The 17,511-nt window shown below is 37.0% G+C and overlaps 1 protein-coding gene across 2 annotated transcripts in view; it reads left to right on the top strand.

The window, feature by feature from the left end:
- LOC133524362 (matrix metalloproteinase-2) overlaps window positions 1-17,511 on the top strand; it is a 239,586-nt gene that overhangs the window by 198,133 nt on the left and 23,942 nt on the right. For both annotated transcript variants that reach the window (XM_061860339.1, XM_061860340.1), the window contains exon 5: window positions 15,759-15,908. In XM_061860339.1, coding sequence (XP_061716323.1) covers window positions 15,759-15,908 — 150 coding nt within the window. The remainder of the gene's footprint in view (window positions 1-15,758; window positions 15,909-17,511) is intronic.

Below are 17,511 nucleotides of genomic sequence, written 5' to 3'. Positions count from 1 at the left end.
AAGGCCTAGCGTCGTATAAGACCTAACGCCGAACTGCAAAAGAGTGGCTTGAAATCGAACCTGTAATCACGGTTCTCCTACTGCTCGGCCTTTGGCTTAAGTGGAAACCGAAACTTAATAAGTTGCTTTTGGTTTTGTGCCTTTGCGGGGCCCCATATAAGTTTGACAATTAGGTCGCAGGATCATGGTTCTGCAGCAACTCGGCCAGGCCGACACATCTGGCGTGCAAGAGAGCAAAATTCGCTACCAAATCGGTAATCTACGTCGACAAAATCGGTTGGCCACAAGCCCGACGGTAAAATATTTTGGCTATGAGCTTTGAGGGCCTCCGCGAAGGGTTGGAGATGTGCTTACGTGTCCTCACTCATTTACGACCCTTCGTTATTAGATGGGTACTTGCACACGTCAAAGTCGACAAAAAGCCTGCGCGTTTTTTTCCTACGATTTTGGTGCCCCCCTAGACGTGGTGCCCTAAGCAAGTGCTTATTTTGCTTAATGGTTAATCCGGCACTGTTAGGTTGTGAAAACATAGTTTAATGATTTTTTTAATTCGACGGAATGTTACAGTGTACAAATTTCATTGAAATGAGCTAAAGCTAATGCATATCGTGGAGGTATAATATTATAATGAACCCGTCAGGCTGCAGGCCGACGTGTGACGCCGCCCGAGCCTGCGGCACCAGCCGCTTCCAATCCGGAAGTTATAAATTTGCTTAAACTTGTTTGAGTTGCGAATTTGCACGATGTTTGTCCGGACGTGCGGGTCCATTTAGTCCCTAAACCAACCGGCAACTTCCTACCGCCAATAACTAACAAAGATTCTGTGATAACGTTATCACGGGCTACGCCAAAGCTGCATGTTCTTGCCATTGATTACATATAAATAATCTCAACGAGTCCAGTATAAATGTAAACTCGAGATCCGTTATATTTATGCGTATTCAGAGATCTGAAGTCACTAGTTTGAAGCTAAGTGTTCGGTAAGCGGGAACCCTGGGCCAGCAGGCTGCGACCGCTACGATGGCTGCCTAATCCCTTTACCCACTCGCACAACTTTCAACAGCAGTGAACTCTTGTCTACTTGCATAGATCGATAACTACAATATTGGTCATTTTAAATACGGACATCGTTTAAATAATTTAAACTAGGTAAAGCTTAATATTCTCTAAAATTTAGTTTTATTATTAAAAGAAATAATCTGCATGCAGAGGGAAATATTACAGGCATGTCATATAAGGGCGATTTACATTAAAGTATTGGTGAATAAACTTCTCCGAAATATCAAATATAATATTACAAAGGAAAGGATGATTTCCCTTCGGAGTAAAACCCGAACATAAAATTATAACTGAAGAAAAGTTTCATAGTAACGCTTTAGTGAGTTGATCTAGGATTATCGCTCAAAAGGTAGTTGATGAACTGCCGGCAAGTTCAAAGCCTCAATAGAACTCGTGTGATCCAGATTAATACCTTGGATTGCGTTTACCTTCTTTCGCAACGATGTAATAAAATTCAGCTTAAGTGCAAAAGAACTTGAACGCAGACGCTTTTATAGAAATTCGCGTTAAAAATGCTGCCATTCATGTTAAATATTTTTTGAGAAATGATAAAAGCTTCCATGGCTTTTAAGTAGGAGGAAGAAGCGTTTGGATTTCCTCAAAGCATTTCCTTTGTTGGAAGAAGATAAAGTGAAGAATAGTTTCTAATCTAATAGAACATTAAAGGATCAAGTTGACACTCGACGCGGCAGTTCATTCCAGATGTACTGAAAGTTAAGTCCGACTAGTCGCAGCGGCCGGCGGCGGCGGCGGATGGCGGAGCGCAGCGTCCGAAAACAATCCCAACTGCGTTAATCACTTATTTACGTCCGGGGGCATTCCCGCCCGGGTATTTCTAATGAACGCTGGGAATGCTGGGGAATCGTAATGAACCGTGCGAATTTAGGTTCTGTCCACTTGCACTGTGGGCATTACATTACCTAACCCCTATTATGATCGAGGCAAGGGAAAAGTAAGAATTTCCTAGATGAACCCACTTTAACAGCCTCCTCGCCTAGTTGGTAGTGACCTGCATACGAAGCAGGAGGTCCCAGGTTCCAAACCCGATAAGGGCAATTAGGTCGTTATTGCATGTTTATCACATAAGTATTGTATATTTGTTCCTGAGTAACTACCTTAATAACTTACACTTTGCACTTATTCAGCCCAAAGACACCGCATACGCGACACATGTTAGGTGCGAGAAAGGCTTGTTTACAGTATGTGCATAGTTAGACTGATAAGCGCAGTTCTTCTCGTGTACCAATGATATGTGTTGCGGTATCATCTTCCTGATATCGCTGGGTGCGCTGATAGGTTGCCCCGCAAGAGGACTGCTGCGGGATGTAATCCCGCTTGGTTCCGCAGGATATATCTGACGGAAGGCCTGCCACTAATCCACTAGTTATTTCCGCTATCGATTAATGTGGCGTCGCTGAGAACACGTGGTGTTCGTCTTTGTTTACTTCATTACTTTCAATAGTAGAAAATACCTATAATATGCAATTAACAGTCTCATTGGTGCCTGAAGATCTACATCTTTTTATTTTATTTATTATCGTCGTCTAGTGCCCACAAGACAAGCCTTATCGAGCTTACTATGGAGCTAGGACGACTTGCGTCATATTTGTCCCTTAAATTTAATATTTGTCTTCGGTTTTTTCTATGTATTTAAGTATTTATATACAACACAAGCCTTCTTGAGCTTGCTGTGGGGCTTAGTCAATTAATAATGTATTTATTATTTGGCATTGGCCTATGAAACAACAATGATCCTTCTTACTCTTTGTTTTACAAAATAATAAAGAGTTTATATTTTGTAGTTTTAAATCTATAACACACCTTTTATACCAAGTTTTACCTTACCAATAAATTATAGTACCATTTAAGACGGGACCCCCTTAGAGTGTAAAACTTCCATTGGCTGGCATGGCACTTTAATTCAAGACAAACGCTTTTAGCGACCGACTACGGGCTGTAAAAATAACTTGACTTGAGTTGCAGGAGTGCGGGTCAAATAGACCCGCTGTCACAGCGTAAGGGTTATTGGATGGATAAACTGAAAGAATTTACTTAGCTGCCAGTACGAACGCTATTTAACACTCTGCCCGATTCGAAAAATGAGATACGATAACGATAAGTTCTGGTTTAGATAAGTTCTCATTTAGATATCGTTTATATGTCGTATAATTGACAGAAGCAGCTCGATTCGGGCAACCAATGTCACTTTGACGTTAGAAATATCGTAGATACCTAGATCTTACTGGGATCACAGAGGAATCAAAATAAACTTCAATTTTGACGTGTCGTTTAGTTAATGATATTTTAAAGATCTTTCCAAAATCTTAAACGTGTCTTAATCATTCTTCGAATCGGGCCGACTATCGCTAAGTTATATATCAATTCGATTGCAAAAACGATTTAATAATTGAAATCATTATCAGTCTACACAAGTCCCAAGCCTCTCATTCAACAAGATGATTTGGGATAGTCCTTAAGTGCTTTAACATATTCTTTAACCCTAAGATAAGCACAGGTAAATACAAGGGGAAGGAGCTATAATTTATGTATGTTTTTATTAAGGAAACATAAATATCCAAGTCTTGAGATATTCGTACTACTTAAATAATTCAGGCATAATGTTCCATATTTAAAAACCTTTTATAGTATTTTATAAGTTGAAAAATTCGGGCATCGGAGCGCCCCCTAATCGACGTGAAACGGAAAACCTGCGCGAATATTCATAAAGCCTAACATCGCTTCCGGCAGTTATCGCGCGCAACGAACGCGTCACTGTCGTTCCCATTGCGTATTAAACAGGCCGTGCCAGATAAACCAGTATAAGTGTGACCTCGACTTCCTTATAAAACTAGCGCAACCGGAGATAACACTAATTCTGGTTTGCCTGCTCACTATACACTCTTATGATATGGTTATAAGTCATAACAGACCTCGTCTCGTCCCAAACGCCGCCTTGATATCTAAAGGATAAATAAAATCGCAAGCCTTCCAACATTTTTAAAGGAGTTTCAACAAAACATATTGCGGCGCTTTCAAAATACTGTCTGGTACCTTCTTTTCCTACAACGATTTTCAATCGAGTATCGATTGCGCATTTTCAAGTTTATTTTAGGAAATTTACTTTAATTAATTTACTATTTTTATTTATTTATTTATTATTATTTTATTTAAACTTTATTGCACACATAAAAAAATGTACAAATGGCGAACTTAATGCCAAAAGGCATTCTCTACCAGTCAACCATTGGGTCAAACAGAGACATTTGTGTATGTTGGTGCAGGAAAAAATAATAAGGAACAAATTAAACGTGAAGTCAAATAATATAAAAAATATATAAATAGTTAAATACTACTACTTATATAATGTATAAAAGATAGACTAATACATATAATTAGGTACATATACATGATGGTGAACCTTATTTAAGTTCTTGTGATTTATATTTGTTTTTATTTTTATTTTTTTAATTTATTAGAAAATTTTTGAGAGTTAAAAATACTTCGTAAACTCCGCTTGCTTCGATTAATTTCGTTACTCATTCTATTCGATCGTACCCTATAGGTACCTAAAGAAAAAGTATTTTTTTATGTACAGCAAATGACAAATTGACCACACTCTAATCTGTTAATATAGGAATACCTATTGACATTTCTTTCCCAACCACAACTAGCTCGCTGAATATATCGACAAAGTGGGGTGATAAATATGAATAAAAACGAATTTAAACAACGGTTTGGCAGCTGCAAGTCATTGGACCAAATGTGGTCGATATTTTATGATGCAATCGTTTATGGAATGGAGGGCGCGATAGAAGGAAAGAAATTAGTTGGAAATGCTCCAACTTGTGTTAAGAAGCTTATTTTATGGTTGCACTATCACTTATATAAAAGAAGGTGAGGCTAATTTTAAATGCTCTAAATTATTTTTGCATTGCTGTTGTCATTAAGCTAGTCATGAATACGTTAGATTGTTAATTATTTTGATTTATTTCTTGACGTACCGGTATCTATTAAATGCTTTTGATTAAAAATCTTAAATACTCTAATGAAAGTAGCCATGTAACTGTATGTATGCAGCCGCGGCAGCAGCAGTTTCTAGTTTCCAATTACATGTCTTTCAGTTTAGCCAACTAATATAAAAGTTCCCCGCGTGTATCTAAGTACTTCTTCAATGCACCCTGCAGGGCTCTTGTAATTTGAAACTTTCATGGCTATAAAGACTTCATACCTAGAACGTTTAATATTTTTGTAAGTGAATTTAACCTAATCTACGTCTAAATATTATATTATATAGATATATAATGCGTAAGTATAGGTATAATTTGTGTAAGTTTATCGAACATACACCGTTTTTTTTTAAGTCCGTTAATTTCAACGGTGTATTTCTGAGCTTAAATTAAGTAACTTTCTCAAAGAAACCGGTATTCTAATTAACTCCTTTTTGGAGATATAAATAAATAAATATAATAGAGACATTCTTTCATAAATTGTCTAAGCACACGGTAAGCCAAGAAGGCTTGTGTTGTGGGTAATTAGACAACAATATAATATAATATACAAATACTTATTTAAGTATATACATAAAAAATCATCCATGACTCAGGAACAAATATCTGTGCTCATCACACAAATAAATGCCCTTACCGGGATTCGAAATTCGAACCCAGGACCATCGGCTTCATAGTCAGAGTCACTGCCCACTAGGCCAGACCGGTCGTCGAGATAATTTTTTTTTTCTATAAAAACCCCTACTAGCGTGTACACTTGCCTTATGGCCTGTTTACATATTGATCAGTGTTTAGTATGAATTTATACACTTGCTACTAAACGCAAGTACTATCTCGGACGATCGGTATTCGAAATGTCATTGATATATCATAATTTCAATTGTTTGGCGGATTTAAATATAATGTCCGTTATACAACAACGCGATAATTACTTTTTACAAAAAAAAAAACTATGCCATTCAGTTTCCTGAAATATACTTAGCCATAACCCAAAGTAAAGTGAATTCAAATTAAACACCGTGTATACATTTAATCCGACCTAATATAATAAACAACTTAATAGATACTTATTGTAACTAACATAGCTTTTAAGTTAAATTGTAACTAATAGATTTGAACAATTAGATTGATTAGAGAATTGGAACAGGGACAAGTGCTTGCCATAACTAGACGTGAATGTAGTACCATTTTTTTTAAGTTAGGTAGGACAAAATCTTGGATGTCTGAAATGTCCTTAATAATATAAGATTAGGTATATTTGTATTAACCTATAGCCTTATCCTTAGTCACGTTTAGTTTATATGCGTTAAAGCCATATAACACAATCGTTTCTGTTAAAATCAGATTACTTAGGCGTCTAGTTCGTTTGTTAAAGTGTGTTAACTTGATTGAATACTCCTTATGGATAGTTTTGTTTTATATTCCCGCCATGTGACAGCGCGTTGCTACCCGAGCCTCGTGTCACCCGGGTGCGGAGCATTTAATAAACGACAACAACATTTTCGGGGCGGATTTTTCAGCCATATCGAGTTATCAGGGTAAAAATCTCGATATCCGGCCAACCCGTTTCCCATACAACACAGGTATGAATAGCCTAGTGCTAACGCTGATCGCCGATGCAATCATGCCACTGAAAAATCGTTTCAATTTGGTAGCTGAGCTCGTGCGGAAAATGCCCGCACGTATCGAGAATGCCTTTATCGTCATAACAACGTTACTCTCGACTTAATTCCGCCTCCAGTGCTCGAACGCCGCTGCGGCGGCTACCGGCTAGATTTGCTCATTCCTCTGCTCAATGCGATTATGCGAATACTGCCTCGATCAAAGATTTAATCGATCATAAGAAACTTTTGTTTCCAATTTTCAACCTATCACGTCTCACTTCTGGATGGACTACGAGGGTGGTCCCAGAAGTAGCCGGCCTTACAAAGATAACACAAAGTAATTGGAAAAGAAACTCATTTATATCTCAATATAGTCTCCTTTTAACGCAGTACACTTTTCCCAGCGATGTTCAGTAGCTTCGATACCCTGTTTATAGTGATCAGTGTCAAGCTCCTCTATATTGAGGAGCTTGACACTCAACCTGACCATCAACGGCAGACTCTCCCTCTTAATTATTGGCAAATCTTTTACCGCCGAGCCACTTTTTCAAGTAAGTAAACAGAAAATAATACGAGGGAGCTAGATCTGGCGAATAAGGTGCTAGTGGAAGCAATTCGGACTTCAACTCATTAATTATAACCCTTGCAATAATAGACGTGTGAACTAGTGCATCGTCCTGATGAAACAACACTTTCTTTTTCGCTAAATACAGCCGCTTTTCTTAATTTCATCACTCAAACGCTGTACGCTGTGTACTGTTTTGCGTAGTACCTACTATAGAAAAATAAATAAGCATAGAGTTTGACACCCACCCGCTATTTCCAGTTACCCATATAGATATCGGGAGGTCAATAAAAACAATATAAAAGGTAATCACGGTTTATATCCCGGTCGATTTAAGTCTAGTGAAACTAATCGTGAATCATTAAAAACTGTTAAGCATAGAGTGCTCACTCCATACATCAGTTTTCTCCCCAAAACGCTTATTTTTTCGTAGTCGCCATCTAGCGTCAAGTAACGGATTAATCAGTACCGTTACTTGACACTTAGATGTCACGAGTGCCGCGACTGACGGAAAGCGTATAGGGAGCGTGCATGAACTGTAGGAGGCAGCACAGGAGCTGTCAGATTTTTGGCGCGAAGCGTAAATGTGATGTTTATTGTTCCGATGTAGCCCAGAAGATGGCAGAACCTACTATGCACAAGAAAACACTTGACGTGTAAACGTGCATGTTTATGGTTCTGATTCAGACCACAAGATGGCAGACCCTCCAACGCGCACGCTCCCTATTGCTCAATAATTTATAACTACATAATATTATAAACAGAAGGAGTTAAAAATAGAGTTCCGGTTAATCCTGTTATGATATTTGCTAAAAAATGTTAAGCATTAGACTTTTCGTTCGTCACGACATCTATTATCAACTAGCAGTATTAAATCCGCTACTTGACGCTAGATGTCGACTACGAAATTTACAAAAATAAGAAGCGTATTGGTAAGAAAACTGATGTATGGAGTGAGCACTCTATGTTTACTTATTTCTCTATGGTACTACCTACTCGCCGTTGATGGTTTTGCCTTTTTCAAGACAAGCAATAAAAATTATCCCATGCGCATCCTAAAATACTGACGACATAACCATGCTACCAGATGGAACTAACTTCGCCTTCTTAAGAACCGGTTCTCCTTTTTTAAGCTATTGTTTTGACTGTTCTTTCGTCTCAGGGGTAAAGTGGTGAACCCATGTTTCGTCCATCGTGATGAATCGTCGTAAAAACTCTGCTTTATTGCATTGAAATTTCTCCAAACACTGGATTGGAACTTCCTCACGACGCTGATTATGTTCAATCAGCAATCGTGGCCCCCACTTGCACTAAACTTTCTCATTTCCTTTTCAGTCAATATGCGATATATATATAATATTTTTAGAAATGCGTACCACGTCTACTAACTTGCGCACTTTTCGTCTACGGTGTTCCAGTACTAATTTGTGCATTTTTTTCACCATTTCTGGCGTAGTCTCTTCATTTGATCGACCGCTGCGAATGCTGCGATATTCATCTTTACAGCTCGTGTGACCACTTTTTAACTCAGTAACCCAATATTTTACAGTTGTACCTAAATGAAGGAGCAGACTCTCCCAGAGTGGAATCTAGCTCGACTTTAATATCAATTGGACTTACACCTTTCAAATGAATGTATTGTATCACATATCGAAAACCAATTTTGTCCATGTTTGCAAAATCAGTCAGAGCAATATCTATTAATGGTTGTGAAACAAAAAGCATCTTCTTTTTTAGGGTTCCGTTCCCAAAGAGTCAAACGGGACCCTATTACTGAGACTTCGCTGTCCGTCCGTCCGCCTGTCACCAGGCTGTATCTAAAGAACCGTGACAGCTAGACAGTTGAAATTTTCATAGATGATGTATTTCTGTTGCCGCTATAACAACAAATACTAAAATCAGAATAAAATAAATATTTAAGGGGGCTCCCATACAACGAACATATTTTTTTGCCTTTTTTTATAAATAATGGTACGGAACCCTTCGTGCGCGAGTCCGACTCGCACTTGTCTGGTTTTTTTAACTAACACACCGTAAGATTCGAAAATTTGTTTTTTTTTTCAGGCAGTACTACTATCTATAAGCGAGTTCGGATATTTTTGGAACCATCCTCGTAACTATAAGAAATGGCCTAAGTTGGGTGGATGCGAGTTAGACTAGTACTTCATTAATGTCTAGGTTTTTTCACAATATTACGTAAGTTCTGAGAAAAGTTTTGATATGTGCCAGAACTCGATCTTACAATCCACACCTATTTAAACATCGCATGAATAAACGACTCTAATACCAGTCTATATATTTGGTTCTGAATTTCCTAATTATCTCGGTGCTCTTAATCAGCCGGGGCTGCAAGTGCAATCATCACAAACTCCATAAACATGCCTAAGTGAACAGCGTTTGATCCGTATGTATGTACACAAGGCGATAGAAGCGTTGTCTGGAAATCCTCTCAAATCCCCGAGGAGCATCAATGCTTCCTCACAATAGAGCACGTGAGATCCGCCGGCCGACAGCCGACATTCAAAGGAGCTATTATCGAAGGAGCAGCGATAAAGGTCAATTAGGATTCAGCGTAGGTATGTCTTGGCGGACCATGGCGGCTCGTCAACTGTCTTATACTGTTCGTGTTTGTTAATCATTTCGACTTGTTATTAATTTATAACCTAGATTAACTAGGTATAGTAAAAACTGCATAGTAGTTAAACGAAAACAAGCCTTGCGCATAATAAATGAAAGTAATATCTAAATTAATTTTAACTTAAATGTAAATAAAAGTCTTAATTTAATTGATTCCATTAAGTCCGTTTCATAAATAAGTTCCGTTACAAGCATGTAACTGTGTTGACCTAAACTGTAAACTTACAATATGTGTATGAAATTACTATAATACAATTCAGTCTAGATGTAGACCAATTAAATGTGTACTAAAACTCAATTGAGACCTGACCTATGAACATTTTTTTGTGATTCACTCATATAGTACAAAAATGAAGATAGAGTCGGTACTATTAGAATAATGAAATGGTTGTACCAATTTCGTATATCCGCACCAAAACCTCGACAGTGACTTGATGAATAAATAACTATCATTTGAGCTGGGCATACAACATCTATCAGAAACTAACTTTAACCTCTTGAACCCCTCTATCACACGAAAACTTTCTTGACTGACGCGTCGTAATAGACTTGCCGTCCTCAAATTCACGATAAGTTTTAAATCCTTTTACAGAACCGAAGCAGACTGCCGTTGAAATGCCGGGCGAACCGAGCATCAACGGGTATTGCCCGTTTAACTACGACCCCGTAGATTTCATTCGACGGAAGTATGAGATGAAAGTATTAGACATTCGTCTTATGGGTTGTGAGGCGTGGATAGGCGCAGTAAAAGGCGTCTGAGGCGTGATGCGGGCGCGGGGGCTCAAAGCAGTGCATTATTGCAGGAGACGTGATAAAGGTCAATCAGCTGGAGTGGAATTGTCATACGGGTCACTGAAATATATTATATCGTCAATACAGTGTTTACGATAAGTAGAACAAACGATTCGTAATCTTAACGGGTGCCGTTCAATTTTAATACAAACTTTTAGCATAATTTCATTTAACTACTATGGAAACTCATAATAAACATTATGTATAAAAACAAACCACAGAATGTTGTTTGTCATACTAATTAAATTACAGAATACTGTATAGCCATAAAAACATTCTTCATAACAATCCTCAGGAATAATTTTACTTCTAATAACATTCATTTCATATTATGATTAAAATGTAGAACTAAATTTTAATGAATTATCAGGTGGCATAATTTTCTATGACATATTAAATTATACAAAATCTACTCATTGAACTTTAAGGCTGGTTAGGTACGACGACGAGCGAAGCGAGGAGGAGTGTTAGGTAGAACTGTGACCATATGGACAGAACCAATTTTTTTAAATACCTATTAGCTTTCCTTTTTAAGAGGTAACAAAATAAATCAGAAAGATATAGAAGAAAACAACATTTAACCTTACCTTACCTTTACGTTATTATATTGAAGGTTATAAACCTTCAATATTATGATATTAGTTTTGATGCATGTAAACCCTTCTGAATAATAAATTGTATAAAAAATAAACATTATGCTGGTTGCCTGTTATGAAAATGCATTATTATGCTAGTTAATTATTATTACTTTCGACATTATGCAATTTGTTTTTATTTCACTTATTTTTATACCGAATCATCATTTCTGCAATTCAAAATTATGCAATTCAAATTATGCTAAATGAATATTCGCAAAAAGTTGTTATTAAAAACATTACACACCCAATCTTAACACTACATTAAGACAAAACAGCCATATCCTTTTTTTTGGCATATGTACGTTCAACTAGGCATTTATGGTGGTTTTCATAAAAAAAGTACCATTTAAATTTTTTCGAAAAACTAATAGTTTAGTTTCGACTCGGAATCACGAGTCGAAGTAACTATTTAATTTTTTCATACAAACTTTGGGTATCAGTTTTGTGACGGTTCATACAAAATGTACTTACCTACTTAGAGATAGATGGATAGAAAAATAATTTATTTGACATCTGCAAAAAGACAATTATCATAACAAAAACACAATTTTTTTTTTTTATTAAATTACAATAAAAATGGCACAAAACAAATCGAGACAGCAAAATAGAAATAAAGCGAAATAAGCACACATACAAAATAGAATAATTAATAAAAAATAAATGTACCTACATACTGTGTGCATTGCATGAGGACAAAAGGGTCACGGCTCAGTGATACTACTTATGTGAAAATGCATCACAAAAATGACAATATTCGGACCCTTTTTCCTGTCTAAAACGGATAGTCTTTATAATTGTGAGTAAACCCAAAAGTTGATGGTTTTTTAAAACCATATAGGTATACTTTTTTCTGGAAATACCCTTATAACCGACAAACTCAAATTGTTGACTAAGTTTTTTCCGATAACTAAATTAAATAAACTATCCAAACGTAAACACTAAGTATACTTAACTAAGCTCTCTAGATATAATTCGACAATGATTCTTGCATTTTCTTGGTGCATATAAAATCTAAGATGTAATGTAGCGTACGGACGTTATTTTAATGGTTCGCTGACAGATTATTTCAGAAAATTAAATTTTAGCTCGTTGGACACAGACCATAAAGCTCGTGCTTACAAATCTCTTTGTTACGACATCGTAACGAGATTATGTCCGTTTCGTTGTGAAGACATCCCGTGATGTCGTGACATCGCATGTTTTATTATTTCGCGCTATAAACGCAATGCCCATCCGCCCCGGCCCGTTGCTAAATTATGCAGAAACGTTTTAATGTATCGGACTCGCATCGTGATGGTTTACGGCCGACTATGACGAAACTTATTTATTGGGAATAAAGATACTCATTATATCATGCGGGCGGGCGTCACCGCGCCGCCGTACGCTCTCGTGTAACTTATATCAAAGCTAGGAGAAAGGGGCGTAAGTATTGTCAGATTTCGAATTCATGCACGACGCACAGCTATGTAGGAAGGTACGCGTGTTTATTTTTTCTCGTTATATCGATAGCAAGTGGTCGCCTAGGAGACTTAACCCAGCGCCATTACAATACGCCTACAGCGGGTCACGTGCTCACGTGGCCGGCGGGCGCAGGGCGCGGCGCTCACGTTGACCAACAACCCCCAACTTCGACCCACAATTCGCTTTATATGCTTTCATTTGCCAAGAAACTCGTTCAAACCATCTTGACAAAGTGCCTGGAAATCCAACCAAAAACTTCATAAACTTCAGTAGAAACCACCGGCACGTGAATCGAGAATACTTACAGTTACTTAAAGGGAAATTATAACGTTGCTATATAACCTTGTTTCCTTAGAAAATTTAGTTAGTATTTTTCAGGCTTCGCAAGTACTTCTAAAGGCACTTTATTTTGAATTAATGGGTAGTTCATATTTAAATAACGTTGTTAAACGCACTTACGTTTATTATCATTTATATGACAGGCCGTCGGTGGATATGAATATCATTATCAAGCATGCGATGCGGACAGCATGCGTGGACATGATTATCAGACAATCAGTGTAATGGGGTGTAATGTAGGCATACATCGGGGCTGCGCTTGAAGGACGTTGTCGACCAAGTGGGCGGTCGACTGACAATGCCCTATTGTGCGGACATCTCCTGTCATATTTAAACCCTGCACCATACACTGCAATACATTTTAACAAAAAGCATTAACGTTCGCTACAACGCTGTAATACTTACTATAAAAAGCCTGTTTATCGACTCCCGGTAGTCATTATTTAACATTGACAAAACAACATTGAAATGCGGTTGCAAATTTCATCCAAGGCTTGCAATTAACAGTGCGCTGATATAGTGCCGCGGACGGCGAACCATGTTAATATGGCAATAATAAATTTGGAGCGGTTTCATCCGCCAGCGGGATGTCCTGGGGCCCAGCCTATTAAAAACGCTGAATTACGAGTATATTCCCTTTATCGTTTTATCAAGTGTTAATTGTGCCGCGAAACCCATGGTGGTATAATGAAACAACCATATAAAATATTAATGAACTCAGACTAGATACATTTTTTGTCGATTTTTAAACATAAATAGGTATGTGCAATTGTGCATAGCAGTAAACACATGTGTGTGCGATATTTTTACTCTGCGTTATATCATGAAACAATGAAACGGATTAAATGCAATACCAGCGTCGCCGACAATCCGATATCTGTTGGCGGCTAGTTGGCTTTATCCACCAATACTATATTTATAACTCTTGATGTTTTCACAACAGTTCCGGGTAACAAAAGTAGAAACTATTAAATTCAATTTAATATTTCGTTTATCATAATTTAATTGCATTGATCGAAAAAAGAGAAATATAAACTACAATACAATACATAGACAAAAGAAATAATGGCAAGTTATCTTGGCTTAATAGTCTATTCATCTGTACTAGTTTCGTAGAAATTAAAACTGCGTGCAGAACTAATGAGCTCGCTCTGTGTACATGACAACGCATAAATCCCGTGTAATAAACGCAGCCAGCGTTAAATAGGGCCGAGTCACTCAAATTGTCCACAATGCGATTATTCCATTACTCGTACTACGAAGCCGGGCGACCGCAGCTCGCAGTGCGGGCCACGTGCGCCGTGCTTCACCGAAGCTCTGACAAACATCTACGCCGTGTAGAGCGCAACTAATGACCTCTGATTAGTGAGACTGGCTCCACGTAAACCGATGAGCTTTGTAAACATTGTTATTCAATGTACGGCGCTTAGCTTATGTATTATTTAGTCTTCGAAATAATTCTGTATTATTCTTAGTATAGATATCTTTCACTTTTTTAGTTGGATGTAATGGTAATCTAGTGGGTACTTACCTGTATATTGGGAATCTGGTAAAGAGAGAGTTCAGTAATTAGATATTTTTGAAATTATCTAGCCTAGTTCCCCTCTAATTTAGCAGCTCAGGTGGCAATCGCTTTCGTAAAAACGAATGTTTGTGCAATTCTTGGGATTTGGGATTAAGTTGCCTAGCGGATCCCATGGAATATGATGATGAGAATTGCCCTAACGACAATACTGTCAATACAAAATAATGGGTATCCATAGAATCATGGAACAAATGAAAATACTTTAAGAAAAAAAAATATTTTCATCATTAGTTAATAGAGGACATAATACCTTAATTTTGAACTAAATTAGGTGACATTTACCTACGCTAGAAAAAGTAACGAAGACCTAGAGTGCCCTAAGCCACTTTTTCATAATTTCTTGAACAAATTACATCTTTTTCAACGTATATGTAATGTATGTATGTATTCATACCTATGTTTAATTACAATTGGAGAAGCATTAACTCTCTAAAAACTTCATATTGCGGTAAACATTAATTAAAACGTGACTTGAGTAAGTATCCAATGAAATTGGAAGTGCTTGCCTACTTTTGCAATAGGATTATAAGGATATAAAACACCGTCTGGAACTGAAAAGGTTCCCGCAACTACAAGTTTCCAAGCTCACCCTATTTTACAAATCTTCATTTGACGCTATAACACAACATAATTGTGTAAGCTGATATTTTTTCCACTGGCATTTGCATTTTATGACGAGGGGAAGCACCCATTTCTCGAGAGATACATTGTATTTTGATATTCTAGAGAATTTATCAGATTTTAAGGCTCGCGTGCCTAGCCTCAAATATTTAATTAATAGATATTAAAAAATAACGGCAGACGGTCGTCGCTTTAATAAATTACTTTAATAACATATAAAGAAAAGAACTGCCGGCTAAAATAAAAATATACCCATGGCAACCGACTTCCATAAGTCCAATCTGGAGATGATGCTTACCGATAGGTCGAGGCGCCTTAAAAATCCAAATTAGTGTCAATAATTTTTCTAGGAGTTGTACCTACAGACTTTTCTAACGGAATCCGTTAAAGTTTTTCAGTGATTATCAGCTGTAAACTTAAAATTAACAAATGTTTTTCTCTTGTCTCCAGCCTGTCGTCGACACGTCGCCCTGCCGCGCTGAGCGCGTATGGCACGCGCAGCGTCCTGGCGCGCGCCCTCGACGTGTGGGAGCAGGCCTCACGACTCACCTTCACGGAAATCAACTCGGACGACGCTGACATTGTCGTGTCCTTTGCTAGGTAAGTGTTCTATATATTCGCAGCGATTAATACTAATCTAAATCAAAGTATAGGTACCTGCGACATATTTTGTAAATAAAATATTCACGTCTCAACTCTCACCGTAACGTAATGAAAATCAGGAATAAAAGACACATAACAACCACTCTTAAAAAAGTAACACTTATCAGGAACTATTTCGGATCTCTTATTGCAAAAAAAAACATTTTCAAACTTTTTTTCCGAAGTATTTGACCAAAATTAGAGCAATCTAGCATGAAATCCACACCATCTACTTAACCTAACTAATTAACCTGCAATTATCCATCTTTTAATATGTGTTATTAATATATTTCGTCTGTTGATAATATTTTGAGCTATCCAACAGAGACTGCACTTAAACGTTTTAATTTAACAATAACACTTCCTGGGTTCAATTAACGTTCGTAATACGTCATTTAATGCGGTAGAGTGACCATGATTAAATTACAGATCAGAGCGAGCAGAAAGTGGTCGGCCGCTCCGACTGGCCGATGCGATAGTGCACTGCATATCTAATAAACCGCAGTGGATCTGTGCTGAACCATACCCCTACAGTACTATAGTTCAAATGATTCGCATAGAAAATGAATAATAGTTATTTGTTTTACAAGGGGGCAAAGTTGTTGTTCAACCGCTCATGCTTATATTGATACCCGAGCAAACGACAAATATCAAAATTAAACCACGAGCGTAGCAAGTGATTCGAAATGTTGAGCGTTTCAAGGGTTTGAAGGCAAGAGGGTTAAACAATTTTTGCTACTGAGACAAATAATTTCACCACACCAACGCGAGGAAAATACTAAGTATACGTAAAATATCAAATAAAATCAAACCAAATCAAATCCAAATGGCGTTATTAAATATTTATCATTCAAAATCATCAGTTAAATGTCAATTCTACCCACCAACATAAGGGAACAAATTAAAATTCGTATCAGATTACTTTGCCCGACATGTGGATAAAATGCAACGTTCTCGTCAGTTTTAGAATAATCAAGAGAGCCTGTACTATGTGGTGTGGTGATATTATGAGGTAATCTAGCACAAATTAATGTATCCGTACAGTATATTTTATTATAAATAACACATGCTAAAATAAATAAAGCAAAGAGCGTGTCGTGCTTATTATATGTAGAAATATTTTTCATGCCGTTATTATTTCCGAATTAAACACTCTAATTTTCATTTCGAATACGAGGAAAGTAAAATACATGTGTTTAAAAAATATGGCTTAAAGTAAGTACTTTTATAATATTTCTTGAGGGTACTTTCAATTAACAATTTAGGTAAAAGTATCGTGATTTATGGAATGAGGAGTTATACAACAAGTTGGACAACAAGTCCATATAAAACCTAATTTTAATTACTTATCGTAAAAAAAATAAAAGAACATACTCGGAAAGTAAAATACTCTATACCAACAACGTATCATGTTTCTGCACACTTTATAGAACAACAACGACCCACTTTCAGAACATGAGAAATTAAAAATAGCAATATTTTGTATAATAAATATATGTCTCATACTTACGTCATAAAATTGTTTTATTTTTATTACCCATAACCAAAAATCTATTACAAA

Source organism: Cydia pomonella, chromosome 13 (assembly GCF_033807575.1).
Source record: "Cydia pomonella isolate Wapato2018A chromosome 13, ilCydPomo1, whole genome shotgun sequence".
Lineage (NCBI taxonomy): Eukaryota > Metazoa > Arthropoda > Insecta > Lepidoptera > Tortricidae > Cydia > Cydia pomonella.
The sequence above is the reverse complement of the archived record's forward strand: the minus strand, read 5'-3'. Positions and strand labels throughout refer to the sequence as shown.